This window comes from Culex quinquefasciatus, chromosome 2, assembly GCF_015732765.1.
Source record: "Culex quinquefasciatus strain JHB chromosome 2, VPISU_Cqui_1.0_pri_paternal, whole genome shotgun sequence".
NCBI classification, from domain to species: Eukaryota; Metazoa; Arthropoda; class Insecta; order Diptera; family Culicidae; genus Culex; species Culex quinquefasciatus.
The window spans coordinates 74,790,708-74,816,001 of NC_051862.1; the positions used below are offsets into that span (position 1 = coordinate 74,790,708).

Sequence of the window (25,294 nt, forward strand, 5' to 3'; positions counted from 1 at the left end):
TAATTAATTTTTTTTTAATAAAATGTCTGTAACAGAAATCTGGTTGCAAAAGCCATGGTTAATGTTTACCGTTGACTGAATTTAAATTAATTTAACTTAATTTCACTTAATTCAACCTAATTTAACTTAATTAAACTTTTTCTAAGTTCAACTGAATTTAACTGAATTAAATTTAATTTAACTTAATTTAATTTAATTTGACTTAATTTGACGAAATTTTACATAAAATAACTTATTTTAACTAAATTTAACTTAAAATAATTTGATTTTATATTACTTAATTTCACTTTATTTAACTGGACCCCCTTATGCCCTGGGTTGTATTACACACTCATCAAAAGATGAAGACATGGTATCTCCCGTGTTGGATTATTGTTCCGGATGAGGGTCTAATACAACCATACTAAACAGTGGGATAAGCGTTTGGAGCCTTCCGGTGGTGGGGTGTCCTCCAAATGCTAATGCTATTGCTAATTTCACTTTATTTAACTTATTACAACTTAATTTAATTAAATTTATCTAAATTTTCATAAATGACAAAAAATTTTAATAAATTTTACCAAATTTTATTAAATTAACTGAAATTAACTAAATTCAACAATTTATTTTAAATTAACCATATTGAACTTAATAAGTTTTTATCTATCTTAATTATACTTGATTTAACTTAATTTAACTTAGGCTGTACAAATTTTATTTTAAATTTTGGTCACTCCCTCTTCAAAGTTGGTCCGAAAAATCAGGGGGAATTAAAAAAAAACTTCAAAGTTGCAATGGAAATTTAAGTGCAATCAGCTGAAATTGATTTACAATGCATTCTCCTGTGTTTAAAATCATTTTTAAGCATGTTTGGGTTGATCTAAACATCTTTTGAATTTTTGATAATTTTCGATGTATAGTATCGCAAAAAGTTTTTTTTCGATATTTTACGATACAAGACGTTCTGTTGTTTTGTTTTGGTCTCGAACTGATCTGTCAAAAAATCAATGCTTCCGGTTCTAGCTAGTTTGCCGGTAAAAGTACGAAACAATTTGGCTGAAACACCATTATTTTTAATAAAATCTATCCTGTCCTGTCCACGTGGTTTATGGATGGTCTCTTCTGGGTCGATATGTATACATGAAGGTAAGGTGAGGAAGGCAAAAAATCACTGTTTCACCAATTTGAAGCCAGCTAATTTAAATTGTTTAATTTTAGATGGAACTCCTTTCCGTGAATATTCAGATCGATAACGGATTAACCCTGTTCCGTATAAACTTTCAAATAATCACTTCGCCCACCCCAAATTCTGTCTTCTATTAATAGCTGATGGACTCTAATATGTCGACCTGTCCACACGAGCAGTGGTCAATGTCGCCGGACCCTTGCCGAAACTGGTTATCCCAGCGAGGCTCTCCACCAAGTGCTTCATTTGAATAAATTTGACACGAATAGCGGACTCTGGGAGATCAAGTGCAAATCTACAGGTTACGGCGTGGATTGTCTAGGGATGAAGATCTTTTGGAAGAAATCAATAGCTTCAAACCTCATCCGCGATTGGTTACGACCCTGTTCCTCTCCATCGTTTGTAGCTTTCGTGGTTTCCGCAACGTTTTTTTTGTTGTTTTGTGAATGAAAAATGTAGCTCAAAATGTGTCTCTCCACTCCACTTCTTCCAGCGGGACATTTCTTGAACCGGGTTGAAATCTCAGAAACACACACTTTGCTCTGGCTTTGGTGCGGCTTGGATCGCTACTGCTGTTATGTGACACCCTTCTACTAATTTGTAAGGTAAACACACAACGGTTGTGTGCCGCTGTTCACGTCATCAGCTGCGACATGTTTTGGGATGAGAGACACGTACCAGAAAACCTCGATTCTCAAGTGGTGAGGAGCTCGGGAGAAACTGGTTGGCAGAGCAAATATTTCATCAAATCGTTTTCAACTTGGAGAGGCTTCTTCGTCGTCGTCGTCTTTTCGAGAGGAGACTGATAGGATTATTGGTTAGCGTCTTCGACGAAGAACCCGAGGTCGAGCTCTCGAGGCTGCTGCGGAGATTTGGTCGTAATCGAATTTTAACACGATCTCGTGAAGGACGACCGAGCGTGTTTCTTTTGCAGGGTGGGAGTCTGTGGCAGACATGCCAGCAGCAGAGCCGGGCCACGTTGGATTTTGTGCGGTGCGGGAAACGGCCAAGGTGTGACGACAATCGATAGTTATTAGCTTAGAATCAAATTTGGGGCTGTGTCGTGCACGTTTGATTAACATTGTTAGCGCAGAGATTGACGAAAGAGGATATTTTTGTAACTTTTTCGGTTATTTAAGGTCGTAGAAGGTGTGCTTCACTTTTGAGGCAATGACTGTCAATGATGGTTCTGAATTCAGGGTTCAGAAATAGTAAATTAAAATGAAAAATTAATCACGATATTTAAAATGCTTCTACTAACAACACAAAGAAAATATTTATTTGATTGATACATTCTGTATCAAGATTTGAATGTTTCTTTTAAAAAAACATGGCCGCCAAATGGACGATCTGGAATGATGCCATTCAGAGCCTTGAGGTTTTTTTTTTCTATATTATAAAGTTAGCTTTTTACGTTTCCTCAACACAAAAAAAAACATAAAAAATTTCAAATGACACACTTCATTAAAACTCTTCATGTATTAATCCAGATCGGCTGTTGAACATATTTTTCTTAGTTTATGTTCCTCAAGTCCAACTTAAATTTCTAAAAAAAATGTGTCCACTTGGTTTATGGATGGCCCCTTAGTCTACAATTGAGCAATTCTCTGAGATTTAGGTCATTATTTTTTTGTATTTTTTAATCCGGCTGAAACTTTTTTGGTGCCTTCGGTATACCCATAGAAACTATTTTTATCATTATTTTGTCCATATAATTTTCCATACAAATTTGGCAGCTGTCCATACAAAAATAATTTTTGAAAATTCAAAAATCTCTATCTTTGGAAGGAATTTTTTGATCGATTCGGTGTCTTCGGCAAAGTTGTAGGTATGGATAAGGACTACACTTTTTGTCACCTAAACTTGATTTGCAAAAAACACTATTTTTTTAATTTTCTGATATGATGTCCTCTTCAAATGCTAACTTATCAAAAATTTCCAGAATGAGCTTAACATCTTTGGACGAGTTATACATTTTTGATTTTTTCATAAAATCGAAATATTGGTCGCAAAAAATTTTCAATTTAATTTTTCGATGTAAAAGTCAATTTTTTTTGCATGTTTGCCTACTCCTCAAATTTTTTTTTTTTTTTTTGAAAAGCTGAGCAAATTCTCTATATATTGATTTTTTAAACTTTATGATACGACCTTTAGTTGCTGAGATATTGCCATGCCAAGATTTAAAAACAGGAAAATTGATATTTTCTTAGTCTCACCCAAACATTCCACCATTTTCTAATGTCGATATCTCAGCAACCGTTGGTCAGATTTTCAATGTTAAGGTATGAAACATTCGTGAAATTTTCTGATCTTTTCGTAAAAAATATAAAAAAATTAAATCAAGGCATAATATTGAATGTTTTGCCCTTTTGAAATGTTAGTCTTGATTTAGAAAAAAAATGAAAATATTATTTTTGAAAAGATCAGAAAATTTCACGAATGTTTCATATTTTAACATTGAAAATCTGATCAATAGTTGCTTAGGTATCGACATGAGAAAATGGTGGGTTGTTTGGTTGAGACTTAGAAAACATCAATTTTCCTGTTTTTTAATCTTTGCATGGCAATATCTCAGCAACTAAGGGTCGTATCAACAAAGTTCCAAAAATCATTGTATAGAGAATTTGCTCAGCTTTTCAAAAATATTTTTTTCAAGAGTATTCAAACAAGGGCACTAATTAGAAAAATGAATAACTGAGACTATGATTAAACAAGTTACCTAAAAATGGCTATAACTTGAAAATGGTGCACTTTATCAAAATTGCACTTAAGTACTTTTTGATTGTAAATTTGATTTTACATCGAAAAACTAAGTAGAAAAATCTTTGCGGCCAGTGCCTCGATTTTTTTTTAATTCAGTATTGATTCAAAAATTCATAACTCGTCCAAAGATATTTTGCCCATACTGGAATTTTTGAAAAGTTGGCATTTGATGTCCTCTAAAACATATCAGAAAATTAAACAAATAGTGTTTTTTTTTGCAAATCAAGTTTTAGTGACAAAAAGTGAAATTAACAATCATCAAAAAAAAAAAAAATTTACCGTGTATTATTTTTTTCAGTGTAGTCCTTGTCCATACCTACAACTTTGCCAAAGACACCAAATTGATCAAAAAATTTCTTCAAAAGATAGATATTTTTGAATTTTTATACATCATTTTTGTATGGACAGCTGCCAAATTTGTATGAAAAATTATATGGACAAACAAATTATGCAAAATGGCTTCTTTGGGCATTCCGAAGGCACCAAAAATGTTTCAGCCGGATTAAAAAACACAAAAAAATCAAATGACCGAAATCTCAGAGAATTGCTCCTCTTTGCAACCAACCAACTCTCTCGTCTTCTTAAGCTGGTATTAGACTATGACAAATAAACAAACAAACTCGCATTTTTTGACAGTTTGGCAGATTGTTGGCTTTGTTTGTTTGCCTGCATTTGTCAAACATGAAAAAGTGCGAGTTTGTTTGTTTGTTTGTCATAGTCTAATACCTGCTTTAGAATTGGCTGACTTTTATTCCGGGGTTGTAATGTTTTTGACTGCACGGACTCAGGTTTCGACTCTGACTCCACAGTTTTGGAAAAAGAGAGACATTTAGGATTTGGACACTGCGCTCAAAACTTGAACACATAAGTGAAATGACTTTTTGTACATCACTGAATAGGTATTTAAAAAAAAATCAAAGAGCCATTTTGTTATGTCATCTGGCATTCCTTTTCATATTTTAGAAGGTTTGAATTATATTAAATGTCTTTGCCCTTAAAATGTATTCTCGTTGTCCCAAAATAGTACACTTCCGCATGGAACCACTTTTTCGTTCCGATCATAAACACATCATCAATGAATTTGAGTAATGGGCATTCCCAAAAATAAAGATTCCGTTTGCTTTCGTTCGCGAGCGTGTAAGTTTCTATCAAGGCTAACAAATCGTTCGCTTCCGTTCAGGAATCGTTGTTTGTTGTTTGATGTCTCAACCCTTGTGTATCAATAAATTCTTTGTTCCCAAACATTTCCACACCTTCCTTAACCGCTATTTAATATGTTTCAAATTGTTTTGTTACCCAAATCGTGCGATTGTTTGTGTTTTCAACATTTCATTTATCACCGCAAAGTACGTTCTCAACCACTCGAAACTAAAGCTGAGCTCTCTTTTCTTTTTTTTTCTATTTCAGATTGAAACACGCGAACCGGCAATTTAATCCACGCGCTTCCGAGAGTCTTGCCGGCAGGGTGTGACCATGGGCTAAGAACACCGACTTTGTTCGTGTTGCTGTGAGTGTTGTTTTTATTTTCGGGTGCGAATCGAAAACAAACACATTTTCAACCGGGACAGACATCGGGGTGCAAAGCGGCAGCACGAGTTGCTTCCGGAATTCCGGCTACCGCGAAAAATGGCACTCGTAGATCTTCGCCATGACTTGCGGCCAGAAGAAACCGCAGAATCGACGGTAGTCGGTGGGGAAGAAGTCAACCAAGTGGATGGAAACCGTCAAGTGAAGAATCGACCGTGTTGCCACCGTTGAAGAGAAAGAAAAAAAGTGTCCACGGGAGCTGCCTCCGGTTGCAGTTGTTTTGTATTGTCTTCTCGGGTTTTCGGTTGAGTGATTTCTCTTCATTTTGTGTCAATTGGAGAAGAGGAAGAATCGGCGAGAAGAATTAAAAGCAAAGCAGCGAGAAAAAAAGGCCAGTGCTTGTTGGTAATCAGTGCATGTGAAAGAATATTGCTCGAAGAAAGGAAGGCAGAAATGCACCAGCAGAAATTGAATAACCAGATTCGGTCGGAATATGATGAGTGCACATGGCACACACCCAAGTGAAGTGTTGCTGTTTGTAGTAGGATGTAAGCCAAAACCGTGAAGTGAAACAAAAAGCAAAGCAAAAAGAGTAACAACCAGAAATAAGTGCGATATGAAGTGCAGCAGCAAGCAGAGGCAAGCAAAATAACGAAAGTATACAAATTGTGTGGAATAATTGTCCGTAAAGTGGGTGGAAAGGCGACGAAGAAAACATCGTTGAAAAGTGTCAGAAGCGTTTAGGGCCGCCACAATGTCGTTCCTAAACAACCTGAAGAAGGTGTTCCACCTGGGCGGTGGGGACGCCAAGAAGAAGCGCATCTTCAACAACATCCGCATGGATACGGATCCGGCGGATTTCTGGGATATGATTGGGGAGTTGGGTGACGGGGCGTTCGGCAAAGTGTACAAGGCGCAGAACAAGGAAACGCGGCAGCTGGCTGCGGCGAAGATGTGCACGCTCGAGGACGAGGAAAATCTGAGCGATCACATGGTGGAGATCGACATCCTGTCGGAGATCAAGCACGGGAACATTGTGGAGCTGTACGAGGCGTACTCGATCGACGACAAGTTGTGGGTGAGTTGGTTTTTGGATTTTTGAGTTACAAAATACGTGTAAAATGGATTATGATTGGAAAGAGCGCGCTTTTGTTCCTCACCTTTCTGAAGAAAGGCTATAAATTCACTCGAAAAATGAGTTCTTCTTCTTAATTAGACCTGCACCTTCCCGTAGACATTCTGGAGTGTTTTGCCTTCCTCACATTACTGAGGAAAGGCTTAAAATCACTTGAAAAATGAACTTCTCAATTAGACCTCCTAGACCCACCTTCATGTATACCTATCGACTCAGAATCAAATTCTGAGCAAATGTCTGTGTGTGTGGTGGGATGTTGATCAAAAAATTGTCACTCGATTATCTCGACATTGACTGAACCGATTTCGTCCGTTTTGGCGTCATTCGATTCGTCTTGGGGTCCCATAAGTCGCTATTAAAAATTATGCAGTTTAGTTAAGTACTTCAAAAGTTATGCTAAAAAAACGAATTTAACAAAAGTCCGGAAGATTGTAAAAAGGGTGGTTTTTGTAAGAAAACCCGTCATGCTATACATTTTCAGAAAGGTATTCAAAAGACCTTTTCAACGCGTCCAAGACATTGAAGATCTGACAAATCTATCAAAAGTTATAAGCACTTAAGTGTTATTTATACGCTTTTTGGAGGCCGGATCTCAGATATGTTGATGAAAACGTTGTCCGGATCTCTCGTGCAACCTATCGTTGGATAGGTATTTAAAAGAGCTTTCCAAGGCGTCCAAAACATTGAAGATCTGACAACCCTATCAAAAGTTATAAGCACTTAAGTGTTAATTACGCACTTTATCGAGGCCGGATCTCAGATATTTGGGTGAAAATGCTGTCTGGACCTCTCATACGACCTATCGTTGGATAGGTATTCAAAAGACCTCTCTAACGCGTCCAAAACCTTGAAGATCTGAAAAACCTATCAAAAGTTATAAGCACTTAAGTGATATCAACGCACTTTTTTGCATTTTGGATAGCACTTATTAAATGTGGGGAAGGCGCCAACCACCTAAGGGTGGATTAAGTAACGTTTTTTTTAAAGGTCATACAAACAAAAGTTTATATTTTTATTTATTGTACCTTTACAAAAAAAACTCTAGATATCTACTCAAAACCAAAATCTGAGCAAATGTCTGTGCGTGTGGAGGGATATTGATAAAAAAAATGTCACTCGATTATTTCGGCATTGAATCGATTTTGCTCGTTTTGGACTCGTTCGATCCGTCCGTCCGTCCACCATCCCTCATTTTTAGAAATGTATTGATGATGATCTGACAACCCTATAAAAAATTACAGGAACTTAAGGGTTTATTATGTATACACTTTTAAACATATTTAAACACTTTTTGGAAACCAGATCTCAAATATTTTGATGAAAACGTTGTCCGGATGCCATGCCACCTATTGTTGGATGGGTAATCAAAAGGCCTCGCTGATGGGCCAGAAAGATTGAATATCTGAAAACCCTACCTAAAGAAATGAGTACCGTCAACTAGAACGAATCGGAAGTACAGTCTGAATAAAAACAGCAGTTTTCAGAGCACGTAAAAGCTTGAATTTTGGAAAATGATGCATTATTTTGATCAGTTTTGTTAAACGTTTGAATTAACGACGCACTTCGATAGAGGTCAACGACCTCACACCAAAACTTCTTCACCCGAAGGCCGAATAAAAACACGGTTTGTTGTGCGCACAGATTTATTCGCGAAAAAAAAAAACTTTTTGCGATAAAAAACATCGAAAATTCAAAAGATTTTTTAAACAACCTAAACATACTAAAAATGATTCTAATGAGGATGCAAAAGAAATTCAAAGTATTGTACGTGTTTGCCTGAAACAAATTATTTTCGGATACTTTCTTATCAATGTTTAATGTTTTCATATGAATCACAAAAAAATTGATAAGTTCTTGAAAATATTTCAAAAAGTTTTATTTTCTAAAATCTTTGTTTTTTTATTTTGGCTGTCCAACATGATAAGTGTCATTTTTTTATGTTTTTGGCGTTGTTTTAATCCCAGCTGCCATTTAAAAATAGTTTTGAAACATTTTTTGTGAGTTTTTGATTTAATGTTGTTTTAGAATTTTTTTGTGGTTTATGCTGGAACAATACCAATTAATTTTTTTTTCTCATCACTCAAAACTGTAAGTTTCATTTTTATTGGCAAGCAGTTCTCTCAGTAAAAACAAATAAGGAATGTTCAAACAATAACCATATATTTTTGAAATGTTTTTTTGTTGTACCCTATCATTAACAATGATTAATTTTTAACTCTTTGAAATATCAGAATCCTTTACTACTTATTTATGCGAGTTCAGCTCTTTTTTTTAATTCTGCTGTCTTTAATTTCTTCTCAAAACATTTTTAAAATTATTTTAGATTCAATCAGGCAAATTGAAACGAACGAAAATTGTTCAGTTTATTTCACAATCAAAAATCCTAATTTTTTGCATGATTTATTTACTTATGGATTTAAAACATAAATCTTTTATCAACATTAAATCTAAAATTATGTTATTTATTCATTTTAACAAAAAAAAGTTTTAAATGAGGGAGGGGGAGGGGGGAATGAAGGTTTTGCAAATAAGCCAAGGGGGGAATGCAACGGAAAAGGTTGAGAACCACTGATGTAGAAAATCACAAAATTTCATATTACACAAAATTAATTAAATCCATTTAAAAGATGATGTTCAGTCACTTTTAAAAGTTTCATAAAAATATTTCAAGATTAAACTGAGTAAGAGACAATTTATGCTAAAAAAATTTACATGCGCAAAGCGACCTGTCAAATTTTGTGGCGTTTTCCTTTGAACGCCGAGTGGATTTACGGGTGTCACGATATGGTGATGGTAGTGCATGGTAGCGTGGTTCACGGATATATGAATAAGACAAAAGTGTTCAGTTTCGTTTGCATCAACTGGAATTTTAAAGTACTGTGGCCCAAAAAGTTAGCCTGAAAATTTGAGCTTATTTGGTAAAGGTTTAGTTGCTCCAGTTTTGATCTGAAGTTAGAATGGAATTTCAATAAATTTAATTGATTTATTTTTCACTTTTTAACTCTTGTTCTAGAAAGTTTTCCTTAACCCGATAAAATTTTATCATGTAAGAGTTTTCTTATAGGTTTTGATCCGGGGAACAACTTTGTAGAACATCGCAAAGCGCTAGGAATTGATCCCGAAAAAATACAGGTTAATTTGTTGAGCATATTTAGAATTTTTGCCGAAAAAAGTAAACTCCAAAAAACATCCTCTACTTTTCAGGATCAATTCCTAGCGCTTTGCGATGTTCTACAAAGTTGTTCCCCGGATCAAAACCTATTAGAAACTTAAGAATAGGAAAGTTTGACAGGGGTTTGGGAAATTTTCTATAAGAAGATGTAAAAAGTTACAATTCTCCATAGTAAATTGATTTTTGTTCCATACTAACTTCAAATCAAAACTGGAGCAACTAAACCTTAACTAAATGAGCTCAAATTTTCAGGCTAGCTTCTGGGGTCACAGTACTTTAAAATTCCGGTTGATGCAAATGAAATTGAACACTTTTGTCTTTTCCATATATCCGTGAACCACGGTTTCATTTGAGCAACCTGGCAAAAATGTATGGAATTTCGTAATTTTTGTTTTCATGGAACAAACATACTTTTTGCCCAGGTATTCAAAAACGTGGGTTTTATAGAAAACCTAGATATATGGGTATCAAAAGATCGGACATTTTATGCCCTTTGATGCCAAATAGGTTGACTTGTGAATTGTGGGCCGGTTCGGATGCCGGTGGATTTTCCGACGACGTAATTCCGGGTTGGTACGAAATTCCAACGAAAAATCTATTCTATCGATACAAAGACCCCCAAAACGGTGTTATACGGTGGTAATGTTGACATTTAGATAAATTGAAAGTTTGCAAAATTAAGTTTAGATAAGTTTCATATAAAATTTCCAGAGTTCCCTGGGTCTTGTAAAGTCAAGGGGCATGATTTGATCCTAGTGCACTGCCGTTCTACGCATAATTGTCCCATGTTCAAAAAAGTGCAACTGAGAAAAACGCGATTGAAATTTTTCGACCGATTTTTGTGTTTCTACGCATAATTGTCCCGTGGGTTCCTATTCGCCCTATGTGTTCCTAATCGCCCCAGTTAGCAGTTTATCACCCTTATTTGTGAACCTCTTGCTATACAACAGGTAAACAAGGCTTAATGCTTAGTAAAACTAATGATTCCGTGTAAGAAAATACTTGGTGGGACAATTATGCGTAGAAGTTCAACGATGGGACAAACAGACTTGGTGTTGTTTTTGATGAGTTTCCGAACAAAGTACCAGATTTTATGTGTTTTTCTTAAAGTAGACATCAGACTAAACTTAAAAATGGCATAAAGTCAAAATCGCCAAAAACTGACATGGGACAATTATGCGTAGAACGGTAGTGCATTAGTTAAAATTTGGGTAAACATTCTTTTTTATAAGCACTATGGACACCACTTCAAGCTACGAGAACTCGCTTTGCCGCAGCCCCAGGGCTTAAGCGTTGACCGATAAGCTGTCTTCGTGAACTAGGTAGTTCTCCGATAGTGAAAATATCACAATTGCACAAGACACCGCTGCTTCTGTGACTTTTTCACTATCACAATGTGGGATTTAGGTTGGGTCTTCAGGATAGTACAATTGATTTGTTGCTTAGCATTAGCATTTAAAAAAATCTGTATCCTTTCCAAATCTATTTGATGTTAAAGTTAGTTGCAATTGTTAAGTAAGAGTAATGCTGTCAATAAACTTTGATTGATGTAGAATACTAGGCATTATTTTATGTCAAATTGTCCATAGAGTCTCGATCAATCAATAATGTAATGATATCGGACAAAATTCGTTGATCTGTTGAAATAACGGTTTTCGGATTATGGTTGTATCGACCATTGTTGCGAATCGAGGAACTACGGATCTTTTGACGTAAATGGTCATTTCTTTTTCAAATCGCGATTTCTATCCTATTTGTATATCAGTTCACAAATTTTTATTGTTTTTTGATAGAAGTAGTACTGCAACAGTTAAAGCCCTGGGCATGAGTAGAGATCTCAACGCCGTTAGCAATGTTGGCTTAAAAATAAAATTCACTGGATAATATCACCCTCCCCCCAGCCAACATTTTTGCCATGCGAAGCGGGCCTCTAACACTGTGTCTAGGTAACACCTAGCTAGGAGCGATCAGTGGACAAACACAAGAGGTGATCCCAGGGTCGATTAGGAGTTCATGAAGCAAATTAGTCGTCTCCCACCCCTTTTAAATTGAAAATGAACTCTGAAACCAGCGTCTACTCACAACAGAAATCGAGGCCTCTTCTAGGCATTGTAGGGTCTAAATTACTGTTTGCCATACAATTTTGAAATCAATGATTAGAGTATTTAGGATAATTATTTTCAACATTACAATATTTATCTGTTTTGTTTTTAAAAAATATTTTCTGTTGTTACCTAAGCCTTTTGCTTGTTCAAAAGACAATTTAGAAATGTTAGGTGTTAAGCGGAATTAAGCTAGACCATTTAGAAATTTAAAAGTGCATTTAGGTTTAGGCACACTTATTTTGACCATGAGCTTCAGTTTTATTTTTATTATTATTTAGAGAAGATTTGTAGGGTTTATTCTTCCTAATGAGTTTTACGTTCCTTAGAAATTAGGAGAAAAAAGATACTGCCGCCACCTTTGTTTAATATTTGCAGGTACCCAGCCTCATCAGCGGAGCTGGTCAAAGGATGACCAGGTCAAACTCGTTACTGACCAATTCCGACATCTACTGGCGAAGGTGATCTAAGACATCTGACGGCGGTTGCGGGGTTGTCCTCTTAAAAGCTAAGTAACAAATCAGTAAGGTAATCGTATTACAGGCCTGCCTATTATGGTCATGTTGAATACGATTAACAACAACACTAACCATTTAAACTTTCAGCAAACAAGACTTATGACGGACGTGACAAGACGAGGGCCTGTTAAGCTTTTAAACATTGTTTTCTGTTGTTTTCTTTGCTTCTGGGAATTAATTACTTTCGTTGATTGATTGTAAACCTCAACATATATATATTCATTTTGATAATTTTGCGTTTGTTGGGATGGTTTAATGATCGGTTAGTAAAGGTCCATTTGTGCGTGGATAGTGTACTCTGTTCCTTGGAGTCAGTTCTGTGGGGTTTAACAGTCTCGACAGTTGAAACCTATAGCGCTGATTTTGGGAAGCTCGTGCGAACGGGGTTTTTAATGAACATTGGGGGCAGCGATTGAGCACGAAGTTTCGATTTAGTTTAAGTTAGTTGCAATTGTTATGTTAGAGTAATACTGTCAATAAACTTTGATTGATGTAGAATACTAGGCATTCTTTTATGTCAAATTGTCCATAGAGTCTCGATCAATCAATAATGTAATGATATCGGACAAAATTCGTTGATCTGTTGAACTAACGGTTTTCGGATTATGGTTGTATCGACCATTGTTGCGAATCGAGGAACTACGGATCTTTTGACGTAAATGGTCATTTCTTTTTCAAATCGCGATTCTATCAGTTCATAAATTTTTATTGTTTTTGATAAAAGTAGTACTAAAACAGTTAAAGGAATGTTTAGTTTTGAATATTAAGTTTAGAGGATTTTAGATTAAAGTTTAGATTTTTAATCCAAAGTAGTTAGCAAATGAATAGTTGGACTTAAATGAATAGTTGAATAAGTTGGACTTATGAATAACACACAACTGTGCATTTATTCTAGAGTCAGATCCATACAGCGTCAGTGTTTATTTGGTCGAAGTGTACTAATTCATTGGCAGATCTGATTCTAGTTGTAATGTACGACAAGACTACTGACAGACGTGACAGGACGAGGGCCCAGTTTAGAGGTTTCAACATCAACGATGTGCGGCTGGACCACCCTCCCAAAAAAATGTCATCCAAGTTCTTACTACTCACACCTACACTAATTTTCTTTCACCTTCCCCCTCCCGATCCCCTATATCTTCCGGTGGTGTTCATTTGGTATGCAATACTAGTTCGGCCACTACCCTTTTTTCCACAAGAAACCGGACTTGGACTGACTTGAGGCCGCGTCCCCCACCTTGCTCCGTAAAACGAAAACGAAGTAGTACTGCAACAGTTAAAGGAACGTTTAGTTTTGAACATTAAGTTTAGAGGATTTTAGATTAAAATTTAGATTTTCAATCCAAAGTAGTTAGCAAATGAATATTTGGACTTATATGAATAATTAAACATTTTGGACTTATGAATAACACACAACTGTGCATTTATTCTAGAGTCAGATCCATACAGCGTCAGTGTTTATTTGGTCGAAGTGTACTAATTCATTGGCAGATCTGATTCTAGTTGTATTGTACGACAAGACTACTGACGGACGTGACAGGACGAGGGCCCAGTTTAGAGGTTTCAACATCAACAATGTGCGGCTGGACCACCCTCCCAAAAAAAAAAAAAAAATAAGTTCCATATAAAATTTCCAGAGTTATACAAACTTTTATACTAAGTAGTTAGTAAATTTTATATTCAATCCGAATTATTTTTTTTAAATCAGTCAAGGATGCCTTTGGAGTTGGGAGACTGGATTTATGGTAATTTGTCAACAAATAACTTTTTTTATTAATGTTAATTGTTCGAAAGGTGTACAAACTTTTTTGCACCTTTTTTTGATTTTTGTAATAGTATTTGTTATATATCTTTTTATAGAAGTCATCTTTTCATGAGCTTTTTGTAGCAAAATGTTAGGCATGAGTTTCTGGACAAAACGTAGTACTAGGTTTCTGTAAAATGTTAAATTGTTTACATGTTTCATCACAAAATGTGCATAGTGCCCAAGGGGTGTAATCGTAGTTTATGCAACAAGTTGCAAAAAGAGGATTTTTTCAGCACGAGTCGTACATTTATCCATCGAGGTTCACCGAGTTGGATAAATACGAAGAGTGCTGAAAAAATCAAGTTTTGCAACGAGTTCCATTCAACATTTTTTGCTATTCCAAAAAACACACTTAGTGAAATTTTAAGTCAAATTTTCATGTATTTTGTCAATAAATCGTTTAAATAAAAAAAAATTGAAAACTGTTACTTTTCGAAACAAGTGCTGAAAAGTTCACCTTTTCATCACCCATTTGAGTGCTGAAAAGTAGAACTTTTCAGCATTTGTTTTGAAAAGTGTTGCTATTCGATTCTGTTATTTTTGGTACAGAAAAGTATTTCGTCGTTCAAGAATGACAGGAAAAGTAAGTAGTTTCACGGCGGAATTGCAAAAATACTCTTTTTACATACTGTATGAACCACGTGGATACTCAAAAGTTTTGAATTGAAGGGACCATCCATAAACGACGTGGACACTAGGGGGCTTTTTTGGGGCTACCCCCTGAAATCATAGATTGACCCATCACTAGGCTAAATTCCAAGTTTAAGCTCATTCTGACCACGTGAACCCCTCCCAATAATCGCTTGAAGTTTGAATGGGAAAAAATCGTGGGGTGGGGGTTTGAATTTTCAAAAAAAAAAGTGTCCACGTGGTTTGTGGATGGTCCCGAAGGTTTTTTTGGTTGTTGGCAGTTGTCTACCTTTTTGTATAGGCAAACGAAACGGAATCGACGTAACACCTTATAATGTAGCCACTAGCGTGCACAGGGTGGGGCAACATGGGGCAACTGCCCCACCATCCTCAAAACTTTGTTCTAAATTTTATCAGGGGGTGTCCATAAATGACGTAATTTTCAAAACGTCCATATTATTGGCACGCTAGTGAATGTAGCCCTCTTAAACTTTGCTGTTTCGTCAACGGTTCCACAGGCGTGTATCGTTCTTTTAGCGATAAGGCTTTTCCTCGTAGGTCTCCTTAGTGTTAAAGTATGGCACGGGGAGAGGGCACTGAATGCCTATACAGTACTTGTTCGGTAACTGGGCTGAGAACGTAGCCCAGTCACCGAATGCTGCTCGCTAACTGGGCTGAACGAAATATTACGAGGGGACCACCGAAGCATAAATTTTTCCTGATGAAATAGTAAAATAAAAGTTAATCAAATTGTTAAAATAAAATTTCGAAAAAAGTTTTTTTAATAATTGAACATGATTTTTTCATCCATGAACCCCTCGGTCAAACCAAATCAAAAGGTTTGTTTTGGTTTTTTGAGGTTTGTCTACTTTGTAACTGGGCTACGGCCAAGGCTGTATATCATAGGTACTCGCGATCTTGCTTTGCATTAGTGTGAGTGCATGGCTCCGTGCCACTAAAACCAAAACAATAACAAACGAACAATGGATCGTGCCAGGAAAACCAAAACATAAACAATGTCAGTGTCAGTGGAGTGAGAGAGTCAGAGATAACGATTTTGACAACCGCACAACTACACACTCAATCGCGAGTACCTTAGGTATAAAGCCATGGGCTACGGCCCAGTTATCGAGCGCCCAGTTAAACAACACCCAGTTACCGAACAACTACTGTATTTACACTTAGAATTGTTTACGTCCTCTTCGGGATTCGAACCAGTGACCTCTGGGTTGTGAGTCCTGTGCGCGGTCCGATTGACCCACACAAGCAGACAGAATCTGATGTTCACAAGGTAGAAGAAATTCTTAAACATCATCAAAAGTGTAATCACGGGTATTATGGATGGCCCCTGCATGATAAACTGATTTACACGAAGGTCAATTCTAATACAACGCAACGAATTTTAATTTTTTTAAGAAAAAAAAACGAATTTTATCTTTTTTTCTTCTAACCAACATTTTTGTCACTTTGTGGTTAGACGAATCCTCTCCCAAACAAGTTGTATTTTAATATTCTTTAATGTTTATTTGAAACAGCACAAAAGTCAGCAACATAACTTACGTTGTTTGCAGACTATCCCTTAGCGGCCCCCACAAACCATGTGGACAATTTATTTTCAAATTTCAACCCTTCCCTCTTTCCCATGAAAACATGAAACTTCTCCCCCCTCCTAAAATGTCCACGTAGTATGTAAATTGGCACTAAAACTCATTAAATATTAGGAGAGCAGGGCGTTGCAACGTCACCAATTGTAGGTGGTCTTGAAAAATCAAGGTTTGCCACGGCGGACGGTTTTTGACGGTTTTTTCTACACGCGCAAAAAAAAGGTGGAACGGTGTTTTTGCAGAATTACCGATTTGATCAAATCGAGTTCTGCAAAGTTTTTGGGTCATCTAGACAACCTTACAAATCACTGGAAAAAAGAATCGTCCCGATTGGTTAAAACGAGAACCGAGAATTGTAATTACCGTTCCAACTTTTTTTTTAGCTTTATGAGTTGGAATGTTTATTTAATCTTAGATGGATGTAATTCGTCTCCGAGTTTTCAGAAGACAACAACTAAATGAAATATGATAGCCCAGGTCCCTTTTCAATTAGCATAGCAAACATGTTGTGTCCAAACACTATGTGCCATATAGAGTTACATTACATTCACGTACTTTTTTTTTCTCTCTTTCTCGTTTTCCAGATGCTGATAGAGTACTGTGATGGCGGTGCCTTAGATAGTATTATGGTTGAGCTGGAGAAACCACTGACTGAGCCGCAGATCGCGTACGTCTGCAAGCACATGGTCGCCGGCCTGAACCACCTGCACAAGAACAAGGTGATACACCGGGATCTGAAGGCGGGCAACGTGCTGCTCACGATGGACGGCGGCGTCAAGCTGGCGGACTTTGGCGTCTCGGCGAAGAACAAGCACACGCTGCAGAAGCACGACACCTTCATCGGGACGCCGTACTGGATGGCACCGGAGCTGGTGCTGTGCGAGACGTTCCGGGACAACCCGTACGACTTCAAGGTGGACATCTGGTCGCTGGGCATCACGTTGATCGAGTTTGCCCAGATGGAGCCGCCGAACAGCGAGATGTCGCCGATGCGGGTGCTGCTCAAGATCCAGAAGAGCGACCCGCCCAAGCTGGACCAGCCTTCGAAGTGGTCGAAGGCGTTCAACGAGTTTCTGTCCAAGTCGCTGGTGAAGGTAAGCGGGTGGGAGGAGGGGGGTTTGTTGGTCTTTGTGCTGGAGATTGATGTTTTGTTTTGTTTTTGAACTTTGCAGGATCCCCAACAGAGGCCCAACACGGACGTGCTCTTGGGGTTAGCGTTCATCAGCGGTAATCTGGATCCGAAACCGATCAAGGACCTGCTGCTGGAGTACAAAGCGGACGTCGTGGAAGAGGAGCTCGTCGATGAGGAGGCGGAGGTAATTGTCAGCTTTTTTGTTTGGTTTTGAGTCCTATCACAGCACACGCCCATCTGGATCGCGTCTTAATCTGTTGTACCCATCTCTTCTCTAACTATTCGCACGCTGCTCAAAATATCGAACCATTTCTCACAAAACAACTATTAGAAAGCTAAGCGACAGGCGAAGCGTAGATCGCTCTATCAGAGGGTTGGTAAGTTTGTCAGACTAGAGTGTTTGAAACCAAGAGACATTACCAGTTGTTGTCGATCGCCGCCGGCGCGGAGGTAACCCCCTTCGCTAGGGACGAACTCCTCAATACTAGAGCATTCGAACCAGTGCGCGCGCGGTTGGTTCACAGCGATTCTTCCAAATTGTGTTATTTTTTGTTGTTGTTCAAAACAAGCAGCTGCGCTGATGATGATTGGCACTTAAAGGAGAAGAACAGACCCAGGGAGAACCACCTCAGAACGATCTCCGAACCGGCGTTTCGCGTAGTGCGTATGTGGTCCATTCATCATCATCCGGGGCGTGCGCCTGTATTTTGTTCCCACTCCTCCCCTGTTTTGGTCTAGGCTCGCGGCGCTCGGTTCTAGAGTAGTAGAACGAATGTGCATCTAGCGTGTAAACTTCTAGTCTGGCAATTGTTCACTAGTTTTTTTTGTAGTGTAATATTATACCATTTTTTGTACTATTTTTTCTTGATCTTGTGTTCAGTTTTTAATTTGACGGGCGCTCCTCGTTTCGTTGAAACTGATTTCTTTATTTCTATGATTTTTTTTGTTCATGTACACGTCACTTTGATTTCATTTGTAAGTGGATTCCGCGGGATTTGCAAAAATAGCAGCACATTTCATCAAATTGAAGTAAGGTTAGGTGTTCACAGTCCGGCTACGAAATCATGGAAAAATATAATCTATCAGATTTGAGTTAAAAACTGAAAAATTCCAATTGATATGACTATTTCAATCAAAACTAATTGAAGTTGTTGTGCTCCAATCTAAAACATCACCCAAATTTGTTAAACATTGTTTATAAATCCCGTAACATTCTCTCACTCACAGTTGCTGCTGCCAATCAATTCACGCTCGAAAACCCCTCGTCCATTTCTCCCCGCGGGAATCCAATTTAAACTAATTAATTTAAGCTCCAAACCGATTTAGTTTCACGCGCCACTCTTTTTGGTTATGTTGTTGTTGTTTCTCTTCTATTGTGTTTGTTTATCAAATTTTCCATTCTGGTGCTCGCGAACCGGTGCATTTTGTGTATTAATCGAGACTTTTCTTGTTTTTTTTGCTTTGTTTCTCTTCATTCTACGACCTACAGGAGCACCGCAGTTCTGCGCTTCCACTCGACCTGGACGATGACTCATCGTCACTGCAGAGCCAAGAAACCTATAAACGTAAGTTCAGCTCCGCTGCAAGTCGACGCCGCAGTTCCTCTGTGGGCATGGTCAATGTTATAATGAGCGTTTCGTCTTCTGTCAAGTTCCAGATACTCCCACATCCTTATCGAAGTCATCCAGAGATTCGAAAGAGTCGACACCCGTTCCTGTTGAAGATGATAGCAAAGCGAAACCTGCGGCGGCCGCGGCAGCAGCACAATCGCCATCGACGACGACGCCCAGTTCAGCAACAACACCGCCGTCAGCGCCTGTGGCTAGTGATAGTAATAGTAATGTACAAAGTGATGCCAAGAAGTCGTCACCACCTCCAGCATCCACAACGACGGTTCCTGCTCCAGTGTTACCACCAGTCGAACCGGCTGAAGCCCTGACCAACGTCAGCGGAAGTAGCAGCGGCAGCAGCAGTAGCAGTACCGACGCTGAAAAGAAGGCCGGCGTCCTGCTCAAGAAGGAGAAGGGACCGGCCCCGCCGCCACCGCAGACTCCGTCGTCACCTAGTAGTAGAAATGCGCCGCCGAGTTCGCTGGGAGTTGCGCCCACGAGCACCGCGCAAGCAACTGTTCCTCCAACGCCCCCGGAGACGCCCCAAACTCCGGCCGGCGCCAACAAGGGCGTTGATCGCCCGGACCATACGATTTCAAAGCCAGCGCCGGCTTCGCCTGCGGCGATCAACCGACAAATGAGCAGCGACGACCTGATCAAATCACCAAAGAAGGAGCACGCTCCTTCACCACCGAAGCAGCAGCAGACGAAGGAGAGTCCGTCCGTGACGCCGTTGCCACCGCCGCCCGAAGAAATGGTGATCGTGACCGGCGTCCGGCGACACTCCCCCGACCTGGACGACCGATTCGACGAATCACCCAAAGACCAGCCACCCGTAACCACCCCCGTTGCCATTCCAAAACCTCCGGTACAGTTCGAGGACGACGTGCAGCCGTACGTGCCGCCCCCACCTCTCCTCTCCCCGGACGACGAGATCCGGATAACGTCGACGCCGAACGCCAAATCGTCCACGACCATCACCATCAACAACGACTCCGTGCTGCTCGCGGACCCGTCCAACAGTCTTGCCACCAACGTCAGCCAGGTCACCGTCGTAACGAGCCACCCGCCGGTCATCATCGACAACTCGCTGGCCATAGTCGCCGGCCGGTCCGGCTCCTCGTCCTCCGCTTCCTCCACCAAGTCGTTCGGCTCGTCCCAGCGCCGGTCGCGCGTCCTCACGCCCAAGAACAGCGACGAGGTCGTGATCGTTTCGAACGAGCTGAACAAAACGCACGTCAACGAGTCCAGCACGGACGACGACTTCCAGTCGCTGGACAGCTTGGAAAACCTGTCGCCGAGGCATCGGAAGCGCCAACAGCAGCAGCTGTCCGGTAGCAGTGGGCAAATCGCTCGCAAGCTGGACGAAAGCGAGGTGCTGATCGTAAGCTCCGGGTATATTGGGGATGACGACCGGGAGCGGGAGCAGATCGCGAGCGAGCAGGACGATTTCATCAACGATGAGCTGTTTATAGGTGAGTTAATAATCGACAAACTCAATTCATGGTTTATGCTATTCAAATCAACACTTGTAGCACCAACGGGAATCTTAGAATTTTGATTGTATCAAATTTTTTAATTTTTATTTTTTTAATTTTTAATTTATTTTTTATTTTTTGAATTTTTAAAATTTTGGACTTTTTCTAAAATTTTTATTTTTTTTAATTCTTGAATTTTTGAATTTTAGAATTTTTAAATTTGGAATTTTAGAATTTTAGAATTTTAGAATTTTAGAATTTTAGAATTTTAGAGTTATAAATTTAAAAATTTTAGAATTTTAGATTTTTAGAATTTTAGAATTTTAGAATTTTAGAATTTTAGAATTTTAGAATTTTAGAATTTTAGAATTTTAGAATTTTAGAATTTTAGAATTTTAGAATTTTCGAATTTTAGAATTTTAGAATTTTAGAATTTTAGAATTTTAGAATTTTAGAATTTTGGAATTTTAGAATTTTAAATTTTAATTTTAGAATTTTAGAATTTTAGAATTTTAGAATTTTAGAATTTTAGAATTTTAGAATTTTAGAATTTTAGAATTTTAGAATTTTAGAATTTTAGAATTTTAGAATTTTAGAATTTTAGAATTTTAAATTTTAGAATTTTAGAATTTTAGAATTTTAGAATTTTAGAATTTTAGAATTTTAGAATTTTAGAATTTTAGAATTTTAGAATTTTAGAATTTTAGAATTTTAGAATTTTAGAATTTTAGAATTTTAGAATTTTAGAATTTTAGAATTTTAGAATTTTAGAATTTTTGATTTGGCTCCCTCCGTGCACGCACGAGAGCATGCAGCTAGTGCTCAGTGCTCCATCGTTTTTTCGAGTTTTTTCGCCGTAATTGATTGTGGTTACCCGCGAGTTTGCTTCTCCAGCATGCCAAAGGCCGGCCGTAGCCGTGGCAGTTCGAGTGCGGCCTCGAAAAACCCGCGAAGTTCGTCTACCGGCCGTGTGCAAAAAGGTAAACAAACCAACGCCGTGTCGGCCACCATCGCGCAGGGGAGCGTCAGCGCTGAAGGCATCGACAAAAGTTACTACATCCCGGATATGTCCCAAGATCACCAGTGCGAACCCGTTCCGGTACTTCCGGTGCCACGACCAGTGGCACATCAACATCCGCCAACATCCCCATCAGGAACGAGTTCCAGATGCTGAGCGACGACGAAGAAAATAACAACTCTGACGGTAGCAGCACTACCGACGACGACGACGACGATGATGGTCGTGCACGGAAAAAAGTGCCGACGTCAAAAAAGAACAATTCTCCAACGGAACGTAGACCACCTCCAATTTTTGTTTTGGACACGTTAGCGGACGATGTTGACGAGTTGCTGGAAGGCCTCGGATATTGTCTGAAAATCGGTAAGTCGGCAGTGCAAGTGATCACACTGACCAAAAAGAATTTCGACCTGGTGTTTGAAGAATTGAAGCGTAGCAACTTCAACTTCTACACATTCAACCCCGAGAAGCCCCTGTTAAGGTCGTCTTGCAGGGTTATCAAGACCGTCCGATCTCCGACCTGAAGGGTCACCTTTCGGACGCCGGAATAAAACCGCGGGAGATTAAAGTGCTCTCGCGCAAGACAACGGTGACAGGTACACACACTGTACCTGTTGTACTTCGACCGCGGCACCGTCAAGATCCAAGACCTGCGGCGGACTAAAACGTTGGACGGTTTTTGGGTAAACTGGCGGTTTTACACCAAGAACCCGACGGACGTAGCGCAATGCCACCGTTGCCAGAAATTCGGCCACGGCTCGCGGAACTGCAACCTCCGGCCCCGCTGCGTGAAGTGCGGTGAGTCACACCTCTCGGAGGCGTGCGCACTGCCACGAAAGGCGGACTTGGGGGACAAGGCAGAACAAATCAAGCCGCGCGTAAAGTGCGCGAACTGTGACGGCAACCATACCGGTAACTACCGCGGATGCGTCGCGCGCAAGGCCTACCTCGAGGAGCAGGAAAAGAGGAAGAAGAAAGCGTCCCACCCTCCTCAGCGAAGTACGAGCGCAGCCGTTCCTGCAGCTGGACAGCGTACGGTTCCTGCGGAAAACTCAGCGTTCCCTCCTGGTTGGGGGCGTTCGTTCGCCAGCGTGGTCGCTGCCGGTAGCGGCAGTACGGCCCAGCAAGAAGTCACCGGGGAAGATCTCTTCACCTTGCCGGAGTTCTTTGCTCTCGCGGGGGAGATGATGACGCGGTTTCGGAGCTGCCGCAACAAGGCAGAACAATTCCTGGCCCTTGGGGAACTGATGATCAAACACATCTACAAAGGATAAATGACCTGTGATCTAGATATAAGCTTTCTCTTCCTCTATCCCCTTTCCTTTGCAATTTCTGTAAGTTTTTTTTAATAGTTTTTTCTTACTCTTGCTAGTGCCTTAGTGCATCTCCAGCGCGGGTAGCAAACATCGAAGCAAATCAAATTTGCACCCGACGTCAACCCCACCGCGGTACCTGTTGCGGTAGCAAATTTGCTCTCAGTTCTTCGAGATTTCACTTTGCTACCCGCTATTCTGCTGGTTAGCTACTGCGGCAAATGGAATGATGCACGGAAAACTGAATCATGCACGGAAAAAAAATTAAATTGTTTTTTTATGTATAAAAAAAATTAAAAAAAATTACAAAATAAAAAAAACAATAAAAAATTTAAATTAAAACAAAAATAAAAATTAAAAGAAATAAAAAAAAAAATTAAAAAACGTCGCCCTTCAAAGTTGGCCTGAAAAATCAAAAGGCAATTTTTTTTTCGAAAAACTTCAAAATTTTAATGAAAATTAAAGTTTAACCAACTGAAAACCAATTAAAATACATTTTCCCGCGTTTAGAATCATATTTAGCATGTTTAACTCCTTTGAAAACATTTTAAATTTTCATAAAATACCAATTTTTAGGGGAAAAAACATTCCGTCAATAACTCGATATTTTCAAAACTAATGATTGGAAAGCAACTGTACGCCTGTAAAAAGCATTTTAAAACACTTTTTTCATCCAAATGTTGAAACCTAGGCTTGTAATTTAAATTTTTATATTTTTTTTTATTTTTTTGCCTCCCCCTCGACTTTGGTCAGAGCCGAGGGACATAAACTTTGAAAAATATTTGCAACAGCCTTAAAAAAAAATTAAAAAAAAAATTAAAAAATTAAAAAAATTTAAAAAAATTAAAAAATATAAGAAAAATAAAAAAATCAAAAAATATAAAAAAATTAAACTTAAAAAATAAAATAAAAAATTAAAATTGAAAAAAAAGTATTAAAAATTAAATTTAAACAAAAATAAAAAAATTAAAATCATTTAAAGAAATATTTAATCATTTAAAAAAAATTAAAAACATTAAAAAAAATCAAAATAAAAAAAGGAAAAAAATGAAAACACATAAAAAACATTTTTAAATTTAAAGACATTAACTTATTTAAAGAAATAAAAAAATAAAAATATAAAAAAATGAAAATTATTTTAAAAAATTGGAAAAATAAAAAAAAATCACGTTTTCATTTAAATATCTGAGATCCGGCCTTTTTTGTTTTTTTTTTAAATTGTTGTATTTTTGAGTTTTTTAATTCTAAAATTTTAAAATTTTTGACTTTTTGAATTTTTGAATTTTTAAATTTTTGAATATTTTAAAAAAATTAAGCTATTTAATTTTTTGTATTTCAAAATTTTTGAATTTTATTTTTTTAAATATTTAACTTTTTGAATTTTTAAATTTTCGAATCTTTGAATTTTTGAATTTTTGAATCATACACAAGAGCAGACATACAAAAATCTCTGTATTGTTGATTTTTTGTATTTGTGTATTTTTGAAATTTTGAATTGTTGAATTTTTGAATTTTTAAATTTTTGAATTTCTAAATTTTTAAATTTTTGAATTTTTATTTTTTTTTTTGAATTTTTAAATTTTAAAATTTCTGAATTTTTGAATTGCCAAATTTTTACTTTTTGAATTTTTGAATTTTTTGAATATTTGAATAAAATAAACTATTTAAATGCATTTTTGTATTTTTGAATTTTTGCATTTTTGAATTTAGAAATTTTAGAATTTTTAACTTTTTGAATTTTTGAATTTTCGATTTTTTTAATTTTTAAATTTTTGAATTTTAGAATCATACACAAGTGCAGACATACAAAAATCTCCGAAACACGCATTCAAAACTTTGCCCCCGGCTTGCCGGTACTTGTCGGGTATCAGAAAATGAGTACCCGACAGGTACCGACACATATTTTTCTTCTACAGATGAACTTGAGATCAAATTTGATACCTGATTTGCTCCGCGCGGTGGGAGACTCGGGGGCAAACTCGAGAGCAAATTTGGTGGGAAACAAATCGGGTAGCAAATGGTTTAACTTTCGACATTTTCGAAAAATGAAATTCTTTGAAATTTTCAATAGGATTGAATAGTTTAATGAACTTTTAGCATTTCTAGGCATGAATCAACACATATTTATTGATTTTGAAGGTAAACGAGAGCAAAACATGATAAAAACCCATATTTGCCCCCCGCGGTGGGCTTGTTTCGGTGGCAAATTTGCTACCCTAGCGGTGGGGATGACGGAGGTTTTTCAAGGTGGCAAATTTGATCTCGGTATTCATGAGCCGGGTGCAAATTTGATTTGCACCCCAGCGCTGGAGATGCCCTT

At 38.0% G+C, this 25,294-nt stretch overlaps 1 protein-coding gene across 12 annotated transcripts in view; it reads left to right on the forward strand.

Annotated features, from left to right (window-relative positions):
• LOC6047677 (serine/threonine-protein kinase 10) overlaps window positions 1–25,294 on the forward strand; it is a 104,431-nt gene that overhangs the window by 49,736 nt on the left and 29,401 nt on the right. For 6 of the 12 annotated variants that reach the window (XM_038255106.1, XM_038255114.1, XM_038255105.1 and 3 more), the window contains 6 exons: window positions 5,336–6,533; window positions 17,008–17,517; window positions 17,596–17,739; window positions 17,887–17,928; window positions 19,045–19,120; window positions 19,207–20,640. In XM_038255106.1, coding sequence (XP_038111034.1) covers window positions 6,210–6,533; window positions 17,008–17,517; window positions 17,596–17,739; window positions 17,887–17,928; window positions 19,045–19,120; window positions 19,207–20,640 — 2,530 coding nt within the window. In that variant the 5' untranslated portion in view covers window positions 5,336–6,209. Of the gene's footprint in view, window positions 1–5,335; window positions 6,534–17,007; window positions 17,518–17,595; window positions 17,740–17,886; window positions 17,933–19,044; window positions 19,121–19,206; window positions 20,641–25,294 lie in introns of those variants that run through there. The other 6 variants (XM_038255117.1, XM_038255111.1, XM_038255110.1 and 3 more) reach the window with 5 other exon arrangements.